We start from the raw sequence: 18,159 nt of genomic DNA on the forward strand, positions 1-18,159 counted from the left end.
TGCACGGATCCAAAAAAGACCCTCGAGATAACTGATTGGCAAAAAGGGAGCAGACTAAGGTAGGAGGACGCTATCAACTTCAATCATTCGAAACTTTCGCGGCTAGAACCCTTTCACCCGCTTCGAACGCCGGCCGTTCGATACTATGCTGGAAGAAACAGTTGATTTCGAAAGGGCTGTCAAAAAGATACAAATTGCCCTCGCAATTAGAATTATCCAAAATGCATCTTTGAAGACACCATCCCGCCACCCCGCCGCCTTCGAGAGTGAGATCCGTTGAAGCTCGTATGAATGAATCCGAGCACATAACCTTGCAACGCCGTCCATTCAACCTCATTTTCCAGTACCAATTCTTATTATCCTTCTTGCATGTCCTCAGGACGGGAGAAATCAAAGTCGTTGGTTGAGGGTTGAAAGTAGGCAAGAGACCTTCGGGTTTGCGGATGCACAACGATGCGCTGAAGCAAAGCAATGAGATGCAGCGAAATTGGAATGAGGTACAGTGTTGGCGTTGTCGAATCGGTTCGATGACGAAGCTGTCCGAATCGAGACCGAATAGGAGAGAGAGCGCCAGAAGACAAGGACGAGAAGGAGGAAAACTGGCCACTAGTAGAGACCTAATGGTTGAGTTGAAGGTAGCCATGTGTTGATTGGCGTGAACCGCGCGACACGCTCCGCGGTGTTGGAGTTGGAGCTGACTTTTTCTTCTTCGAGGCTCGACTGTAGTGATGATTGTTTGCTTCCTTCCCTCCTGTCCGAGACGACATCCCGCCCTGTTGCGTCTTTGCACATCGGTCTCCCATTCTTGGCTCCGAAGTTCTCTCGGTGCTGGAGTTTCAGGCCACAGGGTTTAATCATGCTCGTCTCTGTCGTGATGGAAATTGAGAGGATAGAAAGTAGGAGTAGCGAATAAAGAAAGGAGTAGAAATAGATTTCTCGAAATGCTGACATCAGACCGGATCGATGAACTAGATTCAATGTTGATACAGCAATTACAGTGCCAAGACCCCTTGCTTCCGGGGTATGCAGGAACTACTTCATTTGGGTCAATGCAAGGCAGGTATCTTCACTTCTGTACCCCACAACTTTCTCGCTCTTGTCGAATCGCCTTCTCGACGGCATGCTCAAAGTAGTCTTTGCGCTCAGGGGCATGCATCATGTCTCCACGTTCACCATCTGGACTATCTCCAGTGCAGATGTAGATACACCTGTCAACATTCTGGCCGCAAGTGGACAGAGAGCTTTGCGCATGCATAAGTAGCCGGAAATGTAATTACTGAGCCTGGCTGCTGCTGTAGAGACTGGAGATTTGGGACCGGTCGATGCCGATAGAGAAGCTGCAGCACAGGAGCTGATTGCAACGGGATGTGGTAGCCGCTGATTTGCCATTGCTGCTGAGCGCATCTGAGTACTTTCCCGTGATGGAAGTCGAGTAAGAGGGAGAGAGAGAGCGCCAGCAAAGAAACCCAGACAGGAGGGCAACGACTAGGCGAGTGTGCCGATAGAGCGATTTTATCAGGATCCATCAAACCTCAAATGGGAGACTAGTCGCTTGGCCTTGAATTAGCGGCTTCGTTCAAGGAATGCGTAGTTCGAAGTCCTGGAGAAGACGGGGACAACCTGAAGAGGAATCCGCACAAGATACCTTGCCAAGAGTATCCACATCGTTTCAATTTTGGTTGCTTAAGGTGGCAGCACCTTAGAAACATACACAGGCAGACTTTGAGTGGTCAGGCAGAATTTCGATGGGTCATTCTGTGACACGTCATAGATTGTCGAGCGCTTTGCTTCCAATGCATGTCCGGCTGCAGGTTTCGGTGAGCCCGAGTTCTGCAGCCTGTGACAGTCTCTCCATCAACCGGAGGTCTAATATCCGTATGTCATGTAGAACAGACTGGCCTCATGCACTCTTCAGCTCCTGCAATCTTTCCCCTAGGGTCTCGTACCCGTCTTCGCCTTCCCACCCCTCCTTCGCTCTTGCCAGAACGGACCTGACCGCGCTTCTCGACTTGAATCTCCAATCTTTAGCAACCAACTCTCCTGCGCCCATCCCAGCTTCTCTAATTCTTTCCCCTAGGCTCTCGTATCCATCCAATAGGTCAGTCGTTGAGTCTGCGACCTCTCTCCAAGCATCCTTTGCCTCCCTAGTACCACTTTCCCATCCAGGTTGATTCAGGGTGACGCGCCATGCTTTCTCATAGGCGGATAAGGTTGCGGATGGATGCTGCAGGTACAGGGATAGCTTGGCGGTAACTAGCCATAGACGGCGAGACGAAGTAATAAGAGGTGTGATCCTTTTCTGAACTAGGTCGATCACCATCCGTTCAAATCCCACCCTTTTAGGCGCTGACACCTGGAGTGTCCCGCCGTCTTCGGGCTGCCTACCGTTAACTTCCGTCGTCTCTGTATCTGTTGGAGCTCGTGGATAGGCAGCGACGAGGTGCGCTACCAGTGCCTCGACAATTTCAACATCGACACATCTCTCACCTTCATTATTTCCGAGTAGTTCAATGAGGCGATTTTGAGCAATCATGATCTCAGTATACGGAGGTGGTGATAGTTTGATCGAGACACTAAGTAGGTTCTGCCATATTCGGAAGGAATCCCTCTTGAGAGCTGCCGCACGCTTGAGCGCGACAAAAGCCTCCCTTACGTGTTTTTGGGGGTCCGTTGCCGGTACATTGGAGCCATTACTGCCACCTTCTGGCATAAGCTCAACATTGGAGTAAGTTCTATTCAGCTTTGAATCAGAAGTATCTGGGTCGCCCGGTAATATATGAGGTGGGAGTTTCAACAGGGCCACCGCAAGGTTACTCCAAGACTCTGCATCGGTATCCTCAATTTGTACGGCTCGTCCGAAAGCGTCCACGGCGCCAGCCCAGTCCTCCTGTTGGAGTCTAATGCATCCCAAGGCAAACCAAATCGCATGATTTTGCGGATTGACTTTCAGTGATCTTGCGTAAGCTGTGCCCGCTTTGTCAAGCTCCTTGTTCGCTGAGTAGAATTTACCCAATGAGCGCTGCGCACGAGCATACCGCTGATTCGATATCTCCCAAGCACGCTCGTACGCAGCTGTGGATTTCTCAAGATCACCAAGGATGCAGAAGAGACGTGGAGCATCTGCTGGTAGAGGATCCCGTTCCATCCTGTAGTCTCCAACATCATTGTCTTCATCGTCTTCGAGGAGCTTGTTCGTTGATGTGGTGATGACAGAGTTGTATAGCTGGCGCCGTATGATCTTCCGAGCTTTGTCTTCTCGGTCATTCGCTGCCCAGCACAGAGCAACTTCAGCCCACATTTGGAGGCGCTCATAGATCTCTAGTGCTGTGCGGAGCCCACCAAGAGAGACCCAGCGGTCTGCAAGTTCGGCCTCAAGTTTCCATCGTGGAGAAGAAGCGAGCTGATGTATGTATCGGAGACGTTCGGAGGCAGATGCCGATTCGGTTGATTTTGGTTGAGGTAGGAACGTCGTGGACGTTGTCATTGCGGATGCTGCATCGTCTTTGGAAGCCTTATACGATGAAGTTTCCGCAACCACTTGGTCGACGACAGCTTGCAGCTGCAGCACGCTTCTTTCTATGGTGCGTGATCGATAGCCTTCGATGCGGCTTCGGACTATCAGGGCTTGAGTGTACACCTGCCAGTTCGAGCTACCTCCCGAAATTACCCGCTCGGCGTATGGCAAAGTTTCCTCGCGAGTCAAACCGTCTGTTGGTGAAGTATTTGTAATTGAGGAGGCTGTAGCAAGGAGAATGATAGCGTCAAGCGGTTGTAGGAGTGGCTGGTTTCCAGGATCCAAAGTCTCTAACGATGGATGTAGGTGGTCATCTTGCTGGAAATCTGGGACGGAGGCTGCCGCTTGGGTGAATGCAATTGACTCCAACAGAGTGTCATCGTTCAAATTCAGCTTTCGAGGTATTGCTTCTGTTCGTCGATAGGAGCTTGGGCCCGTTTCAATGGTGTCTGCGTTCGTACTCTTCCCGGATCGAGCTGCCTCATCATCCTCATCTACGCTTGTGGCAAGCACAACCAGCTGGCTCAACTCCTTCTCTTGGTACTTTGTCCGTTTTCCTAACCTTCCAGTCAATGCAAAATGGAAAGATCTTTCCCGTGCCGCCTGTTCAATATCTGCTCTCGCTCTTTGGTCAAAACCGTGGTAATTGTGGATTGTTGCCCGTTCAAGGAAGAACTGAGCGGGCGTAATTATACTATTGAAAGGGGGGCTACTGAGCACGCTGTCGCCAATGAGCTGCAAGTCATCGTAAATTGTATCTTGTAAAGACGAGGAGATATCGGTAAGCAGCCGTTGATGCCAGAAGTTCGCCCTCAGGCGAGCCAGTCTGAGCGGTAAGTCCTGCGTCATTGATGGGTGGTTTAGAATACATTTGGCTAGACAAAAGAGCTCAACGTGGGGAATAAGTCGGTAAACTGCTTCTCCATCAATGCTCAGGCCCGAGATCAGCCGCCTTTGCAGTCGTTCAACGGTGGTGTTAGTCCCTTCGAAGAGAGAGCTTGGAAGGATCCCATCAGCCGGATCGTAGGACAACGGGGGTCCCGTGACATTTGCCTGGAGGAAACAATTAAATGCAACAGTGGCAAGGGATAGGAACTCGTGGTCTATACTCGCAGCTTGTGGCTGCTTTTCGAGGAGATGCTGTAATCGTTGAGCGAGGAACTGGGGCCAATCCCCGTCACATGACTGTAGTGTGAGGGCTTCAAGTCCAAGCTCATCATAAGCTTGATCAAGTAAAGAGCGTACATGCACGTCTTTCAAGTTTTGGGAAAGGTCTGCGGCCATGGCTGCGATGGCTAAACGGCAATTTACCCACGACTCGGTGCAAATCTGGAGTAAGCCAAGCCTTTCTTGCGCGCGGGTATAATTTAAGCGCCCGGGGCTGAGCCTCTATCTCCGGCTCTACGAAACTATGATACCGTGTATTGAAATGCTTTTCTGAGAATGATGGCAAAGAGAAACATATACGAGGAGGATGTCGACTTCGCTGTCTTGGCCCTTCAATCTCCTGCTTTCAATAAATAGTACGAAGACTCTTCGGAATCTCCAGCGCTTCATACAAATGACAACTCTTCAGTTTGAAATCGAACGGACAGCTGGATTTCAGCAACCCGGACGCAGTACAGTGAGACTTCTTTGCGCGTTAGCAACCAGACTGCTGTTCACATGACTCAGACAGCTCACGAAAAGCCTGCTGGAGCGAGATTTTGGCATCAAGCTCGACCTACCTGATGACCGTCTATGCCCGCCAGTACGTGCAACCTTCTATTCTTCCATACTACTCTTCAAGAACGAACTTGTACACTTAGGTCCCTAATCGGTAATTGTGAGCCGTGACCAAAGGGTGGTGATACTATCCTGACCTTGATGAAAGGTTTAATTACATCCTATGGATCCAGGATCTGCTCGATACTACCAGCAACAGATACAGCGACCGCTATGATGCCGAGCGGACGGTTACTGGACTTGACATGTGAGACTCATCAGTCTTGAGTTTCCGTAGTCTGGGGCTGAGGGTATCTTTCTAGAGGAACTGGAGCAAGCTGCATTTACCCTTTGCTTGGCTGTTCTCAGAGGCCGAAGTGGAGATTTGCTGTCACCGGTACTTTACCATTCCTATTTAGGAGGTGCTTGAAGTTCCACTAATTCGATTACAGATATCGATGAGAAGAACATGACCTATGCCAAGCGCAACATTCTCCAAAACAATCTCAAATCCCGGATACGTCCTCTTCAAACCCAGCCAAATGATCCACTGGTACCTCTTGACGCGTTTGGCCTCAGAAGGTAGGAATTCTGGCAGCTCCATGTTGCCCCGTCTTACACAATTGCAGCATTGACTTTACTATCTGCAACCCGCCATTCTACTCTTCTACCTCCGATCTCCTGTCGTCAGCCGCCGCAAAGTCCAGGCCACCATGCTCAGCCTGTACAGGTGCTGATGTTGAGATGGTCACACCTGGAGGCGAGGTTGCATTCGTGAGCCGGATGATCGACGAGAGTAAGGTACTCAAGGACCGCTGCCAATGGTACACTAGCATGCTAGGGAAATACAGCAGCGTTGAGATTGTTGTTGGGAATCTGAGAGGCGCGGGTGTCGACAATTGGGCGGTCAAAGACCTGGTGCAAGGGAATAAAACGAGACGCTGGGCTGTAGCATGGAGTTGGGGAAGTATGCGGCCAAGTCACGTAAGTGTGACCTTCTCGCGGAAATTGTAGTCGTTCATCAGCTGATGGAACCCGCGAAGGACGCTGCAAGAGGTACCTCTACACTTCCCAAGCATCTACTCCCTTTTCCTTCAGAGTCCTCGTTTACTGTCGAGACATCAATCGAGAGCTGTTCACATCGTCTGAACGCCACGCTTCAAGCGCTTGAACTACGATGGCAGTATCGCCCAATTATGGCCACAGGGGTTGGCTTTGCCAAAGGAAGTGTTTGGTCCCGAGCAGCAAGGCGCAAGCAGCAACAGAGTCCTACCGACTCTGTGGAAAAAGACCAGGCCATGGATCAGGATGATGAAAACGGCGAACCAGCCCTCGGCTTCAAGATTCAGCTAAGGAAGGAGAATCAGGGTGGAGTTGGAGTCATGGTCCGATGGTTGCAGGGCAGAGACAGCGTGCTTTTCGAGAGCTTTTGTGGAATGCTGAAACGGCAGCTCAAGGCATCATGAGGATGAAGATGAAGGAATCTTTCAATGGCTCAAGCCTTTTTTTAAAAAAAAGAAATAGTACTGAATATTTGGTACGGTCGCAGTAAGCATCCTCGTGCAATACCAACGAAAGGTAGAGTACGATTCACAAGTCCAAAGACTGCATTTGGGTGTTGACAGCCGTCAGAGTCCCAGCTCAAAATATCCTCCGTCCCATCTCACCATTTGCTTCTGCTACCTATAGACCAGGATCCTTCCCTGTAATCTTTTTCAGCGTAGTCATACCAGCTAAGTATGCGAACAAGGCTTATACTGCACAGAAAAATGGACCATTGGCGCAATGGTAGCGTGTTCGATTCCAGTCCGAAAGGTAGAGCCTAAAACCCTTTCCAAATTCACTTCGCAAAATACTGAGATCCCATTGTGAAGGTTGTCTGTTCGAGTCAGACATGGTTCACTTTTTAGTCCTCGAGCTTTCACTCAGGGTTGCAAAAGATGGACCTCACGATTTTATTTTGATTCTTTGCTTTGGCTTCACCTACGCCCCTCCTTGTGAATCGAGCATCTGACGTAAGACGAGGTAAACACATCACCGATCATTCACCTTTGAAAGCATCCACCCCAGCGAATCATTCTCTGTCTATGATCATTCACGCATAGTTGAAAACAGTGTCCAAGAAGCAAGAACAACTGGCCTGCTCGCGCAATGGCACCGCGTTTGTTTACGATGCAAAACGTACGATTCCGTGACTCACATACCAGTGCAGCTCAGATACTAAGGTTTCAATCCAAGTTGTAGGTGCGAATCCTGCGTAGGTTGTTAGAATATGCGTGGCGTCGATATTTGAGAGTCGACTTCTTTTTTGGTTCCTGACAGTGAAAGGATCCCAACAGGGCAAACACCTCCCGTCAAGCTCCCAGTTCAATGTACTTCTTCCCACAGTGTTACAAGTTCTTAGCCCAAGGTTTCACCGACGAGCAGAAGATCTCATCCTTCAACCACTCGGCTACAAATCATCATGAAACAGCCTCAACACCATCCTCGCCTTCTCTCCATCCCACCTCCAATCCCCGCCTCCCTTCTCCTCTCCCAACCCGTCCTTAATCCCCAACCTCTCCAGTACTCCATCCCGTTCCAATCTCCCGATGAACCGAGGTTCCCACCTCCTCCCTTCAGCCTTCTCCGCCACTTCCATCCCCCTCTGCCCGTTCCCAATCTTCGCCTTCTCACCACCTGCGGCTAGCATTTCGTAGGCCCTGATAACATCAACGATGACGGACCAGGCTTGGCGGGACTCCTAGGGATCTTGCTTCGACAGAGGAGGACGGTGAGAGGGGTGATGGCATGGGTGTTGATGCTTGGCGTTCCGGCACGACGGCTGCTGCGCAGAGCTCGAAACTCAAGCTCCCCGTTCCCGTAGCCCTTTGCTTTGAAAACAGCCTTGCCACCTACTCCTGACTCGAGACTGTGGCGATGCAGCTGTCTCTGTGACCTCTCAGCCACTTTTTTTCCTTCGTGCTTCACATGGCTTACATAAACCTTCCAGCCGTAGATGAATGAATGTCTCACCCTCGAGTTCGGAGTACGGACTAGTAGAGAAAATGCCCTTGATACGGATGGAGAGAAAGGTAGTAACGTAGTCTTCATTGTAATTGAAAATATGTAGACTCGCGTGGCCGTATTGAGCAGTGGAGAGAGTGCCGGCGAAAGGCAGTCGTTGAGCGCTGTAATCCTGCAGCTGGACCCCGTGCTTCTCGTTACGGATACAGAACTCTGACGTCGGCGGGTGGGGGCTCACGTGCTCGCAAATCGATTCCGCCTCCCCCAGACCATCATGGTCCTCCCATTTCCCGGGGAACAACTCCCCAAGGAACGGGTTCAACGGCTTCTTGCCGCTCAGCTTCGTCGTCCTACCAACATTCTGCTGTCTTAATGAACCCTCGAGGGCAAGTTTTCGTATGAGCAAATGACACCTACTTTGAGGATGGAGATCAGACGGGATTTGTTCTGGGTAAAAGAAGACACGGCACCGCACACACAGACTGTGTCAATCAAAATCGCAATAGCTGATTCTCGACTTTGTCGCAAGTCCGAGAGGAGAGGCTTTATAGGTATCTCATTTGGGTTTGTTTCGGACTGACCTGCCAGTCCGAAAATATCTGGAGCATGTCCCATATCTCGGCAGCTAGGAAATACTTTTGAGGAGCTGTCGACCGAAATGAAAACCTCGTTGCTTTGGAAAGAGCATGATTCAAGCATAACGCGACCTACAAAAAAACTTCCAATATCGCAATTCCTTTTGTTAAACAGATGCGAAGGCTTCCGCTAAGTCTCAGCAGTCATGGTCAGTCAAACGTTGTTGCAGTACAAAGAGAGCAATATTTTGATGTTCTGCTAAGAGAATGTACTAGCCTTTCAATGTATATTTCGTTGAACAAGAAAATCCATGAAGGTGAGAATACCATATGGACGCTGGAACAGAAGGGTGATCTCGAGGCGAACACGCTAAGACGCAACAAATGTGCCCCGAGCCCCCGATCTCATGCCCTATCGGGCAGGTCTAGGGTGAGCGTCGTGTTGAAGACGCTGAAGTGTGACTCGGATGTTTGTAACACGTCTGTAATCGCGCATCTGTGGTCTTCAAACTCAACGAGGTAGACACGCGGCGTTTGAACGGCTGGGTCCGATTCTTTTTCTTCTACCGAAGCCGCATGTTGAGATGCTCGAGTAGACCTTGAGAAGGGTGGAAGAACAAAGTAGCCTCGACCAGACTCTTACACGGGAAAGCGGACGTACCACGCTCTCTGCTTGTTTATGACTGCCGGGCTCCCCATCGAGGCATTCAGTGTCTTGCAATCCTTCGTTTTAGTGTGATTTAGATTGCAATTTTCGAGCTTCTCAACTTTTGTGTGTTGCGTTATCCTGTGAGTGTATTCAAGGATGGATTGGTAGCGTGGGATAAGCGCTGGTCAACGGAGAGGTATGATTTGACAAAGTGTTGCTGGGTTAAGAATAGCGTGATGATTAGACACGCGAGCTTAGTCAGTTGGCTTGAGACGAGTCTCGACAGCTTTTCAAAATTTCCCATCCGCCTTGCTATGGATATTTGTGCTCTACGACCATCTCATAAGATTCCCCTTCTAGAAGAAACGAGATTTCGTCTAATCATCATATCACCATTCTACAGAGCCACAGTCCCATGCACACAACCAGGGACCTCAACACAGACACTCGCTTTGCTGAACCACTTGTGCCTGTGGCAGTAGGTGTACTGGGTGCAGTGGTAGTCGAGGCCGGGGTAGCCGAAGGCGTAGTCGTCGAACTCGGCACGGCTAGTGCCGGGGTTGCTCTGACATCACCAGCGCTCGAACACAAATTGAAAGCGCTGCTGTTATTACCCACATTCGTAATTGAAGCCTGACTCTGTGTCTGAGCGAAATTGTTACAGCGGCTCATATGCCCGTCGTAGGAGTCAGGCGCCCAGATGGCTGTGGTATCGTTGCCCTTAGTTACATAGCACAAGCAACTCGCCTGTATGGGGAAAACCACATGCGGGAATTCACTTTTGCGTAGGGCGCACTCATTATAGATACTTGAGACGCTGTAGCAGGGTAATGCTGCAGTGGGTAGAGGTGCTGATACCGTTGTTGAGGAGCCGCTGTCTAAGTCGGAGATGATGGCAGTGATGGCGTCGAGGAGCTCGGACACGTGCTTCAGGATCTCGCTGTAGTCGACGTCTTCTTCTTCGAATTCCGCCTCATTGCCCTCAGCAGGAGGGGCAACGGGTGCGGCTGGAGTTCCACCGCTCAACGTTATACCGCCAACGTGACCCAAGTCTTCGCCTTCACCGGAGCTTGAGCCTGAGTTGTCATCATGGTTTGTGTTTGGGACCGGTTGTGGCTCTGAATCCGAATCTGAATCTGTGGTTTCTGGATGGGGAGCAGGAGCTCGGACCTGTTTGACAAGGAGGGTACCAACAAGGAGCAAGAACAATATTTTCAAGGAGCGTCGCATTTCTATAGCTGATTTTTTGATGCAGAGTATTGCTTTAGACGCGGATGATAACGATTATAGACTATCCAACAGATGGAAGTCGCGCTAGACAATGAGGAGATGGAGTGGGGGCAGGAACATGTTCTTCAAAAGAATGTCAAAGTGCAGCATGCATTTATTTATCTGTTTTCCTTGGTTTTCGACGATCCGTTGACATCCTTGAGGCTTCTACTCGAAGGTAGGCAGTGAAACACGCCAAGGCGAAGGAGCCGCCGCTGTCTTTTTCAGCTCCGAGGCTGTGCGGTTCCCCCACCTAATTACATTTCTGTACCATTGCTTATCCAGACTCTTCGATTCTTTTTAGCTGCAGGGACATTTTGTTAGAACATATTGAGGTGAGTTTTTTTTTTTTTTTTTAAGTAGTAATTTAGATTTCGAGGTAAATCTCCTTTAAATTTCTTAATTTAATCCTTAAAATTTTATTCAAAATTTTTTTTTTTTAAAAAAAAAAACAAAAATTTAATAATTTTTTTTAATTTTTTTTGTATGCATTATGCAAGCCTACTAGAAATGGGCGGTCTGAATCACTGCTAATTCGTTTTAATACTAGCCGCGGGCTATTAACAGCTAGAAGAAGGTGCGTATTTATGACTGACATTTGACCCTTATAACGAGTCATGTGACGGTCATACGGTGACAGGCCGTCTGACCTACACTAAAATAGGCATCCGTAGCTACGGCTTCAGGTCGCTAATGAAATTCGAGTAAGAGTTTGGTAGCTAACCGTAAAGATGCTAAGGCTAATCAAAGATAGGCATAATAGATACAAAGCTTGGCGTATATCTATTCTTAGCTCAGTAGAAGATAGTGGCCACTAGTGATAGTTCTCTACAATTTTCTAGCCCTGAATATCTCTGAATAAAAAGTGGGGGCTCCACCATACCCTTCTTATTTAATTTGCAATTCATAAATACTGTACCATTGCTTACCAGACTCTTCGATTCTTAGCTGCAGGGAATCATTTTGAATACAGTATGACTAGTCAAATGCAGGCGGAGCTGAAGGATCAGAGCCTGACGAATCACTGTGTCGTATGATCAGATCCACATCCCCGGGCACAGCTATGCGTTTTCTTGGCGTTTCCGACTTCTTTTGTCCTTGCTTAAACTATGCCAAGCATTCCGCTCGGACTCTGCTTTCTGCTAGTATCATCCCATCTCTTCCCTCGCTTCAGCACCATCGTTGCTATATGGCTCGTCCTTTGCGACGAGGCTTTCTCTATGGATGGTTGTACGCCGCAAGATGCCGCGGGGACGCAGACTGAGGATGCAGAAGGAGTACTAGCCCAAGCGGGCATGGACCCACTAGACCGACATCGCTGTCATTTGCGACGTCGTTTTCAATATACAAACGATCCTTCCAGCTCACTCTATACCATTATCTGAAATAGGTTTCGAGTATTTAGCATCATGTCCGTCTCGACTGGCAACTCCGAGCCAGCCATACGCTTCGCAACCGAAGAAGGTAAGCTGTCCTTGCTCCCTGCCTGCAACATCCATCTAATCCCTCTCTAGATGTGCCTTTGATCCTCTCGTTAATCCACGAACTCGCCGCCTACGAGAAAGCATCCTCATCCGTCCTCGCTACCGAGGCCTCTCTCCTCAAAACCCTCTCCTTCCCCTCAAACCCTTCCTCGGGCTACGCCAAAACCCTGGTTCTCTTCGCCCCCGACCCTCCCTCAACGGCTTCCCATCTCCCCTCCCCACAATGCGCGGGCATGGCCCTCTACTTTACCAACTATTCCACCTGGCGTGGCGCTCCTGGCATCTATCTAGAAGATCTGTTCGTGAGGCCTGAATATAGAGGGAGGGGCTACGGGAAGAGGCTGTTGCAGGAGCTGGCGAAAGAAACGAAAAATATTGGAGGGGAAAGGTTGGAGTGGAGTGTGTTGAAGTGGAATGAGCCAAGTATAAAATTTTATAAGAGTATTGGGGCTCAGCAGATGGATGAATGGGTAGGGATGCGCGTTGATGATGAGGCGTTGGATAAAATGGCAGGGAGTACAGACGGTGGAGGGCTCAAGAGGACGAAAAGAGGATATTGGAACTGGTGAATGAAGGTGAAGCGTGACTGAGTGCCGATGAATGCCGCTGGAGCCGTAAGTCGACTATCACGAGGAAGTCGAAACTGTGATTCTTAGGCCTCATTGGGGTTAGAACGGAGAGAGTGGAATGAAACCGAAAGCAAGTCCTGGTGATTGTTTCTCAATCGGGGCTCCTCTAAAAGTAATGGAGACCGCGTGAAGCTGGACATTCATTTCTATCGAACGGGAAGCAAATCGGCGAATTTGGATGGAATGAGTGCCCCAAGGCCCATCACTTCTCCGACGAGGATTCTTCGGGAGGCATCTTTGGATATTTGACCCCCCAAACCTCCCAACTATCTCTTCTTTCTACAACATAATCCTATCGCAGGTCCACCACATAATTCCATCAAAATCATATTATCCTACCTACCTGTACTCAGCACGCTTTCGCTTTACACATTTCAATCTATCTCGTATACCTCTCTGAACAACATCGGTTCTTTCTCTCTGCATTTGATACCAGCTGCCTTTGGCCATCCATGCAGATCAGATGCAGCTGATTGCGGTCTCTTTGACACACAAAAGTGATAGTAGATCTCCTTTACTATATCAGTATATATAAAAGAATAAGGTAGGGCTGAACTAGAAAACCTTGAATTTGTATGTGCAGTTAATTATAAATTCAGAGTCACTACGCTCTTTGGTTAGATCGGCTGAGTCAGCCCGCTAGCCCTCTCGAGCTCTCTTATTAAAAATTTGTGTGTAGAAGTTTTACACTTTGAAATAATTAGCTCTTTACGGATGCTGTTACTTTATAATTTCGTAAATTATAGAGCTTAGTTTGCGCTTTCTAACGATATAAAAATTATGAAGTTTGACTTACTATCGGTGGATTAAATAGATATTCAAATATGGTAGTCATGGTAGTCACACCAGACGCGTCCGGGATCGGATAATAATCCTTCCACCTGTTTGTGTAACCATTCTTCTTCCACCATTCTACCAATTTACCAATATAAATATAATTATCCTCGATACCCCTCGCGGAAACGTTACTAAACGCTTCAGGTATATATCCCTTCTACCCATCTTTTGAACCCCTTACTAACGCCCCTAAATCACCCCTCGATAAATCCGCTACTGCTGGCAATCGAGGCCGTAAGACCTACTACTACTCATAAACGCGTTGGAAGACCCTTAAAAGAGCCCGAACGGATGCGTCCTCCCCTATATACTCCTCCCAAGCGGTAGGTGGGTTAAACTGATATTCAAATATTGTAGTCACACCAAACGCGTCCGGTTGTGCACGTACACCCCTTTTGCCGCCTCTTAGGCCCCTACTGACGCCCCCAGGCCACCCCTCGGCGAATCCGCTACTGCTGGCAATCGAGGCCGCAAGCGAGCCTAACAGCTACCTACTACTGCTCATAAACGCGTTGGAAGGCCCTCAAAAAGAGCCCGAACGGATACGTCCTCCCCTACATACTCCTCCCAAGCCAGCGATAATGCCTTCCAACCCAGCGATGCTACCTCCCAAGACGCGTCTTCCTCCCCTACCCGTTCTTCATCACCCTATTTTGAAGCCTCTCAATAGGCCCGAACGAATTCACAGCATCTTCTCTCCTCCCAAGCCAGCGATACTCGAGCAGCCGCTCAATCAACACTACCTACCCTATCAGCTCAGCAATCCACTCAGTCAGCCACTCAGCTAGCCACTCAGTCTGATACTCTATAAAGAGGAGGAGTAAGAGGAGGAACTACAACAGGCAAATGCGGAGAACACTACGGAGAACACTATGGAGAACACTGCGGAGAAACCAAGCGGCAATAAGGCCACCATCGTCAAGAACACGGCTCAGCTCTCCAAGATCCACGTCATATGCTCTCCACAGTTCCACATCAAATCATCACTCAGCAAGCGGAGAACACCACTACAACTTGGCCTGTCATCCCACTATATTGATATGATACATCACTGCAATAACGTCATAAGAGGAGGATCTACTACGACGATCATAGTAGTTAAGCCTCTATAGGAGGAATATCGCAAGAGGAGGAACTATAACAGGCAAATGGGAGAAACGGAGAACACTACGGAGAACACTGCGGAGAAACCAAGCGGTAACAAGGCCACCATCGTCAAGAACACGGCTCAGCTATCAAGATCCCACGTCATATGCTCTCCACGGTTCCACATCAAATCATCACTCAGTAAGCGGAGAACACCACTGCAACTTAGCCTGTCATCCCCACTGCATTAAGGAATAAGAGGAGGATCTACTACGACGATCACAGCCAATTGGCCTCTACGAAGGAACATCGAACGATGCATATTTGGTGTTGAAACCGTCCGATGTCTCAGCTATTTTTATTCGAAAATTTCCTGCGACGGGAGATATTGTGGGTTACCCCTAATTAGCCGTTGTCTCTTTCTTTCAGTATTTCGTCTTCTTGCCTAAGGACATGGCCTTCTTTTTTTTGGCATTATTACGGTCAATCCTCCCACTTAATATCCTTCCTATTGCTTAGCTCTCCGCCTATTGCCTGTTCCTATGTTAAATCATTTTGTGTGGTGGAAGTAGGTCAAAAGCCGCGCGTCGGTTCGTTTGTTGGGCTAGGGCTAATTCTTCTTAAATACCTTTATGTCCTTTACTATATATGTACATACTAAGGTATTAATTCCAGATCTCAAGGGCGTTACAGTTTGGCAGATGACTCGAAAGTAAGAGAGTATATCAAAAGTCATGTATAGAGGAAGAGTTTGAAAAGCAGAGACTTGAGAAAGTTTGAGTCACAGTGCAAATGCAAGGCAAGTCATCCAAAAAGAAGACGGCATTTCGAGCCAAAATTCTCTTCTTTCTTCGTCAAGCGATTCTTGGAAAAATTTCCTTTCTTTTTATGAGAAATAGCCTTAATCCACCAGATCGCCGTCAAATTCTTACGCCAAAACAAGCAAGATTAGCCTCTCTCAAATCGTCTACAGAAAATCACCAGCCGGTGCACTCAAATCTATCATCTCCTTCGCCCAAACTCTCTGGCTTCTCTCCTACACGAACACCTTCATCGTCCCCGTACCCGCCTCCGGCATCCTTGGCGCCCTAATCGGGCCCCTCTTCACAACGAACTCATCACCTGACTTCTTTCCCATCCTCACACGCACTTATCTCCTGGCGTTTTTCATCTGAACCAATCGTCGACGGAGGGCTATCAGGCCTTCATTATGGTGATGACCTATGATCAGGAGCATGTGGATTATCTATCTTCAAAGCTAGGTTTGGGTAGGTTTAGCGGATTCATGACAATGATCTCAAGTACAGCGTACGACCTACGGTTATGGGACCCAGGCATGAACCACTTCAACAAGAAATCATTGCCACGTTGACACTGCACTTCAAGTACAACGATCTCACGATGTCGCAACCCAAAGCCTTCGACGAGGTAAGTCGTGCTCATCTTTCTTCACTTTTTTTGCGTCGCGACTTCTGACTCTTCATAGATTTCGGGCATCGATGCTGCCAGGCAACTTATTCAGCTCGAAATCTTAATCGGAGCATGGGCGGAGATGACTGCTCATCCAAACTTCGTCCGCAAGACTCATGTCAGACGGACGGAACTTGATACCGCATATTTCGCCAAGGAACGGGTAAGTCTTTTCCACTACCTAATGATTCTGCTGATGACTAACTAATTGATCAATCGCAGCTGGAGAAAGTCGGCTGGGGGGCAGATACAGTGACAACGGGATTTGCGTCTGCGGAGTCTGGCTGGCTATGTCTGCTAGAGATAGGGCATGCGTCATGCATTGCTGCTTCTGGCGGATCTACTCCCGCTGCCTCAACAGATGATCGAATGAGATCAACCGAGTGCGCCACGTGGTGGTCACACGACGACAACGTACCTTGTTTCTTTTTACTAACTGACTGGAGGACCTACCCTTTCCTCGAACTCAGACTCATCACCACCACACCAACGCTGATGTCCTCCACGGCAATGCCCACGTACCAAAGCTTCAATCTGCCGCACCAAACTAGTGCGATCACCACAGCGATCTCTCACTGCGTTCGTAGCTCACCTTCCACACGGCCCTTCTGCCTCTCATGACCACAGATCGCCCTTTTGAGCAAGCGTCATGCTCGAGCAACTCCCGGAGGGGAAGCTGGCCGCTTGGTTGCGGGAGGCACTGGCACAAGCGTTCGCAAACCGATACGATGTATCTAGCGGCAGCTAGAAGCAGCCGGTGAGTGGCCTATTAGGCAATTCATCCTCTGAGACTGACCCTTCGCAGGGCCTTGTGTCTACTACGCTTCATTAGAGACCACAAATGCCCAAAAAAGGACTGGCTGTGCGAGCAGCTAGGGCACCGCCTCTTCCACCTAGGAGCTTCTGAAAGCGAAGTCCTGGCTCTCCAATCGCAGGCTCAAGGCCTACAGCCGACCGTGCTGCGACCACAAGATGAGAGTGAAGACTGTCCGTGCCGCATCCGTTGGCATGACTGGTGGATTGATCAATGCCTTCATGGCCTCCACACTTGCTGGAAGGATACGAGGGATATGGGTATCCTCGATCACCTTCTCGATTCTGCTGTCTGATGCCTCTCATATATATAAAGATAAGAAAGAGACGAAGGGAAATGAGGCTCGGGTGTGGACTACGTTGCCACAGTCAAGGGAGCACAGAAGTAGCAATGTGGGAGCTTTAAGAAGATCCTCAGAATCCTGCGCCGTACTGTTGGTTCATACCCAGGCCGCCTGCTGGGAAAGCCGATTAAAATATGGACGACCCTTATGCGGCTGGCGCTACTGCCGTTGCCGAACCTTTCCTGATCAATGACTCCAACGCGATGGACGTTGACGCTAACCCTGAGGAGTCGGCTCCTAACTCCGTTGCACCCAGAGCACTGGACAAACTCCGCGGCCGTACCTACGAGCCAAATTTCATGGTCTTTCCCATCAACGCCAGACCTGTTTGGAAGGCTGAAATCGCGGATTAGTTTCCGTGTATGAGCGTCCGGTACTGGTTTGGGTCACGGCACCAAGAGACATCGACCAGCGAGCCCACGAGATGTAGCGTCAGGCCGAGGCTGACAGTGACGATGAATATGAGACGGGAAACGGCAACGAAAAGCAACTCACGGAGGACGAGCTCAACCAGTACTGGGAAAGGTTTCCCAGCATCTTCGGTCGGGGTTTGGTCGACAAGGCGCATGGGTTAAAAGTCCAGCAAGATGCCCAGCAACCAGGCCATCAAACTCCTGGACGCCCTACAATGACTTAACATCACTAAACACTCATATTACACTCATGCGACACCCAGTGTAGCCCCTCACGAACCACCCACTACACGATTGAACACACATTTCCCCTTCCGACTTACATCACTCGAACCTCACGATGATCTCCGAGCTTAGCAGGCAGGC

At 49.2% G+C, this 18,159-nt stretch overlaps 6 protein-coding genes and 1 non-coding gene across 7 annotated transcripts; 5 read left to right on the forward strand and 2 right to left on the reverse strand.

Annotated features, from left to right (window-relative positions):
- Positions 1-1,900: 1,900 nt before the first annotated feature.
- HO133_002913 (uncharacterized protein) lies at positions 1,901-4,798 on the reverse strand (the record flags this gene model as incomplete). The annotated part of the gene is made up of 1 exon (XM_037293838.1): positions 1,901-4,798. One exon carries the CDS (start codon positions 4,796-4,798, stop codon positions 1,901-1,903), a length of 2,898 nt encoding a protein of 965 aa, XP_037149916.1.
- A 159-nt stretch (positions 4,799-4,957) lies between these two features.
- On the forward strand, positions 4,958-6,684 carry HO133_002914 (uncharacterized protein; the record flags this gene model as incomplete). Its single annotated transcript, XM_037293839.1, has 9 exons — positions 4,958-5,037; positions 5,091-5,138; positions 5,189-5,264; positions 5,323-5,333; positions 5,388-5,486; positions 5,542-5,615; positions 5,671-5,800; positions 5,848-6,202; positions 6,262-6,684. 9 exons carry the CDS (start codon positions 4,958-4,960, stop codon positions 6,682-6,684), a joined length of 1,296 nt encoding a protein of 431 aa, XP_037149917.1.
- Positions 6,685-6,989: 305 nt separating this feature from the next.
- On the forward strand, positions 6,990-7,120 carry HO133_002915. The gene has a single exon. It is a non-coding gene; the product is annotated as a tRNA-Trp (tRNA).
- Positions 7,121-7,670: 550 nt separating this feature from the next.
- Positions 7,671-10,678, reverse strand: HO133_002916 (uncharacterized protein; the record flags this gene model as incomplete). The annotated part of the gene is made up of 3 exons (XM_037293840.1): positions 7,671-7,948; positions 8,204-8,640; positions 9,894-10,678. The coding sequence occupies 3 exons, from the start codon at positions 10,676-10,678 to the stop codon at positions 7,671-7,673; spliced, it is 1,500 nt and encodes a 499-aa protein (XP_037149918.1).
- A 1,448-nt stretch (positions 10,679-12,126) lies between these two features.
- HO133_002917 (uncharacterized protein) lies at positions 12,127-12,770 on the forward strand (the record flags this gene model as incomplete). The annotated part of the gene is made up of 2 exons (XM_037293841.1): positions 12,127-12,181; positions 12,232-12,770. 2 exons carry the CDS (start codon positions 12,127-12,129, stop codon positions 12,768-12,770), a joined length of 594 nt encoding a protein of 197 aa, XP_037149919.1.
- Positions 12,771-16,076: 3,306 nt separating this feature from the next.
- HO133_002918 (uncharacterized protein) lies at positions 16,077-16,774 on the forward strand (the record flags this gene model as incomplete). Its single annotated transcript, XM_037293842.1, has 4 exons — positions 16,077-16,181; positions 16,240-16,386; positions 16,446-16,637; positions 16,694-16,774. The coding sequence occupies 4 exons, from the start codon at positions 16,077-16,079 to the stop codon at positions 16,772-16,774; spliced, it is 525 nt and encodes a 174-aa protein (XP_037149920.1).
- Positions 16,775-17,514: 740 nt separating this feature from the next.
- On the forward strand, positions 17,515-18,017 carry HO133_002919 (uncharacterized protein; the record flags this gene model as incomplete). Its single annotated transcript, XM_037293843.1, has 2 exons — positions 17,515-17,682; positions 17,811-18,017. 2 exons carry the CDS (start codon positions 17,515-17,517, stop codon positions 18,015-18,017), a joined length of 375 nt encoding a protein of 124 aa, XP_037149921.1.
- Between the last annotated feature and the right edge of the window lie 142 nt (positions 18,018-18,159).

This window comes from Letharia lupina (genome assembly GCF_014066315.1).
Source record: "Letharia lupina isolate WasteWater1 chromosome Unknown contig_16, whole genome shotgun sequence".
Lineage (NCBI taxonomy): Eukaryota > Fungi > Ascomycota > Lecanoromycetes > Lecanorales > Parmeliaceae > Letharia > Letharia lupina.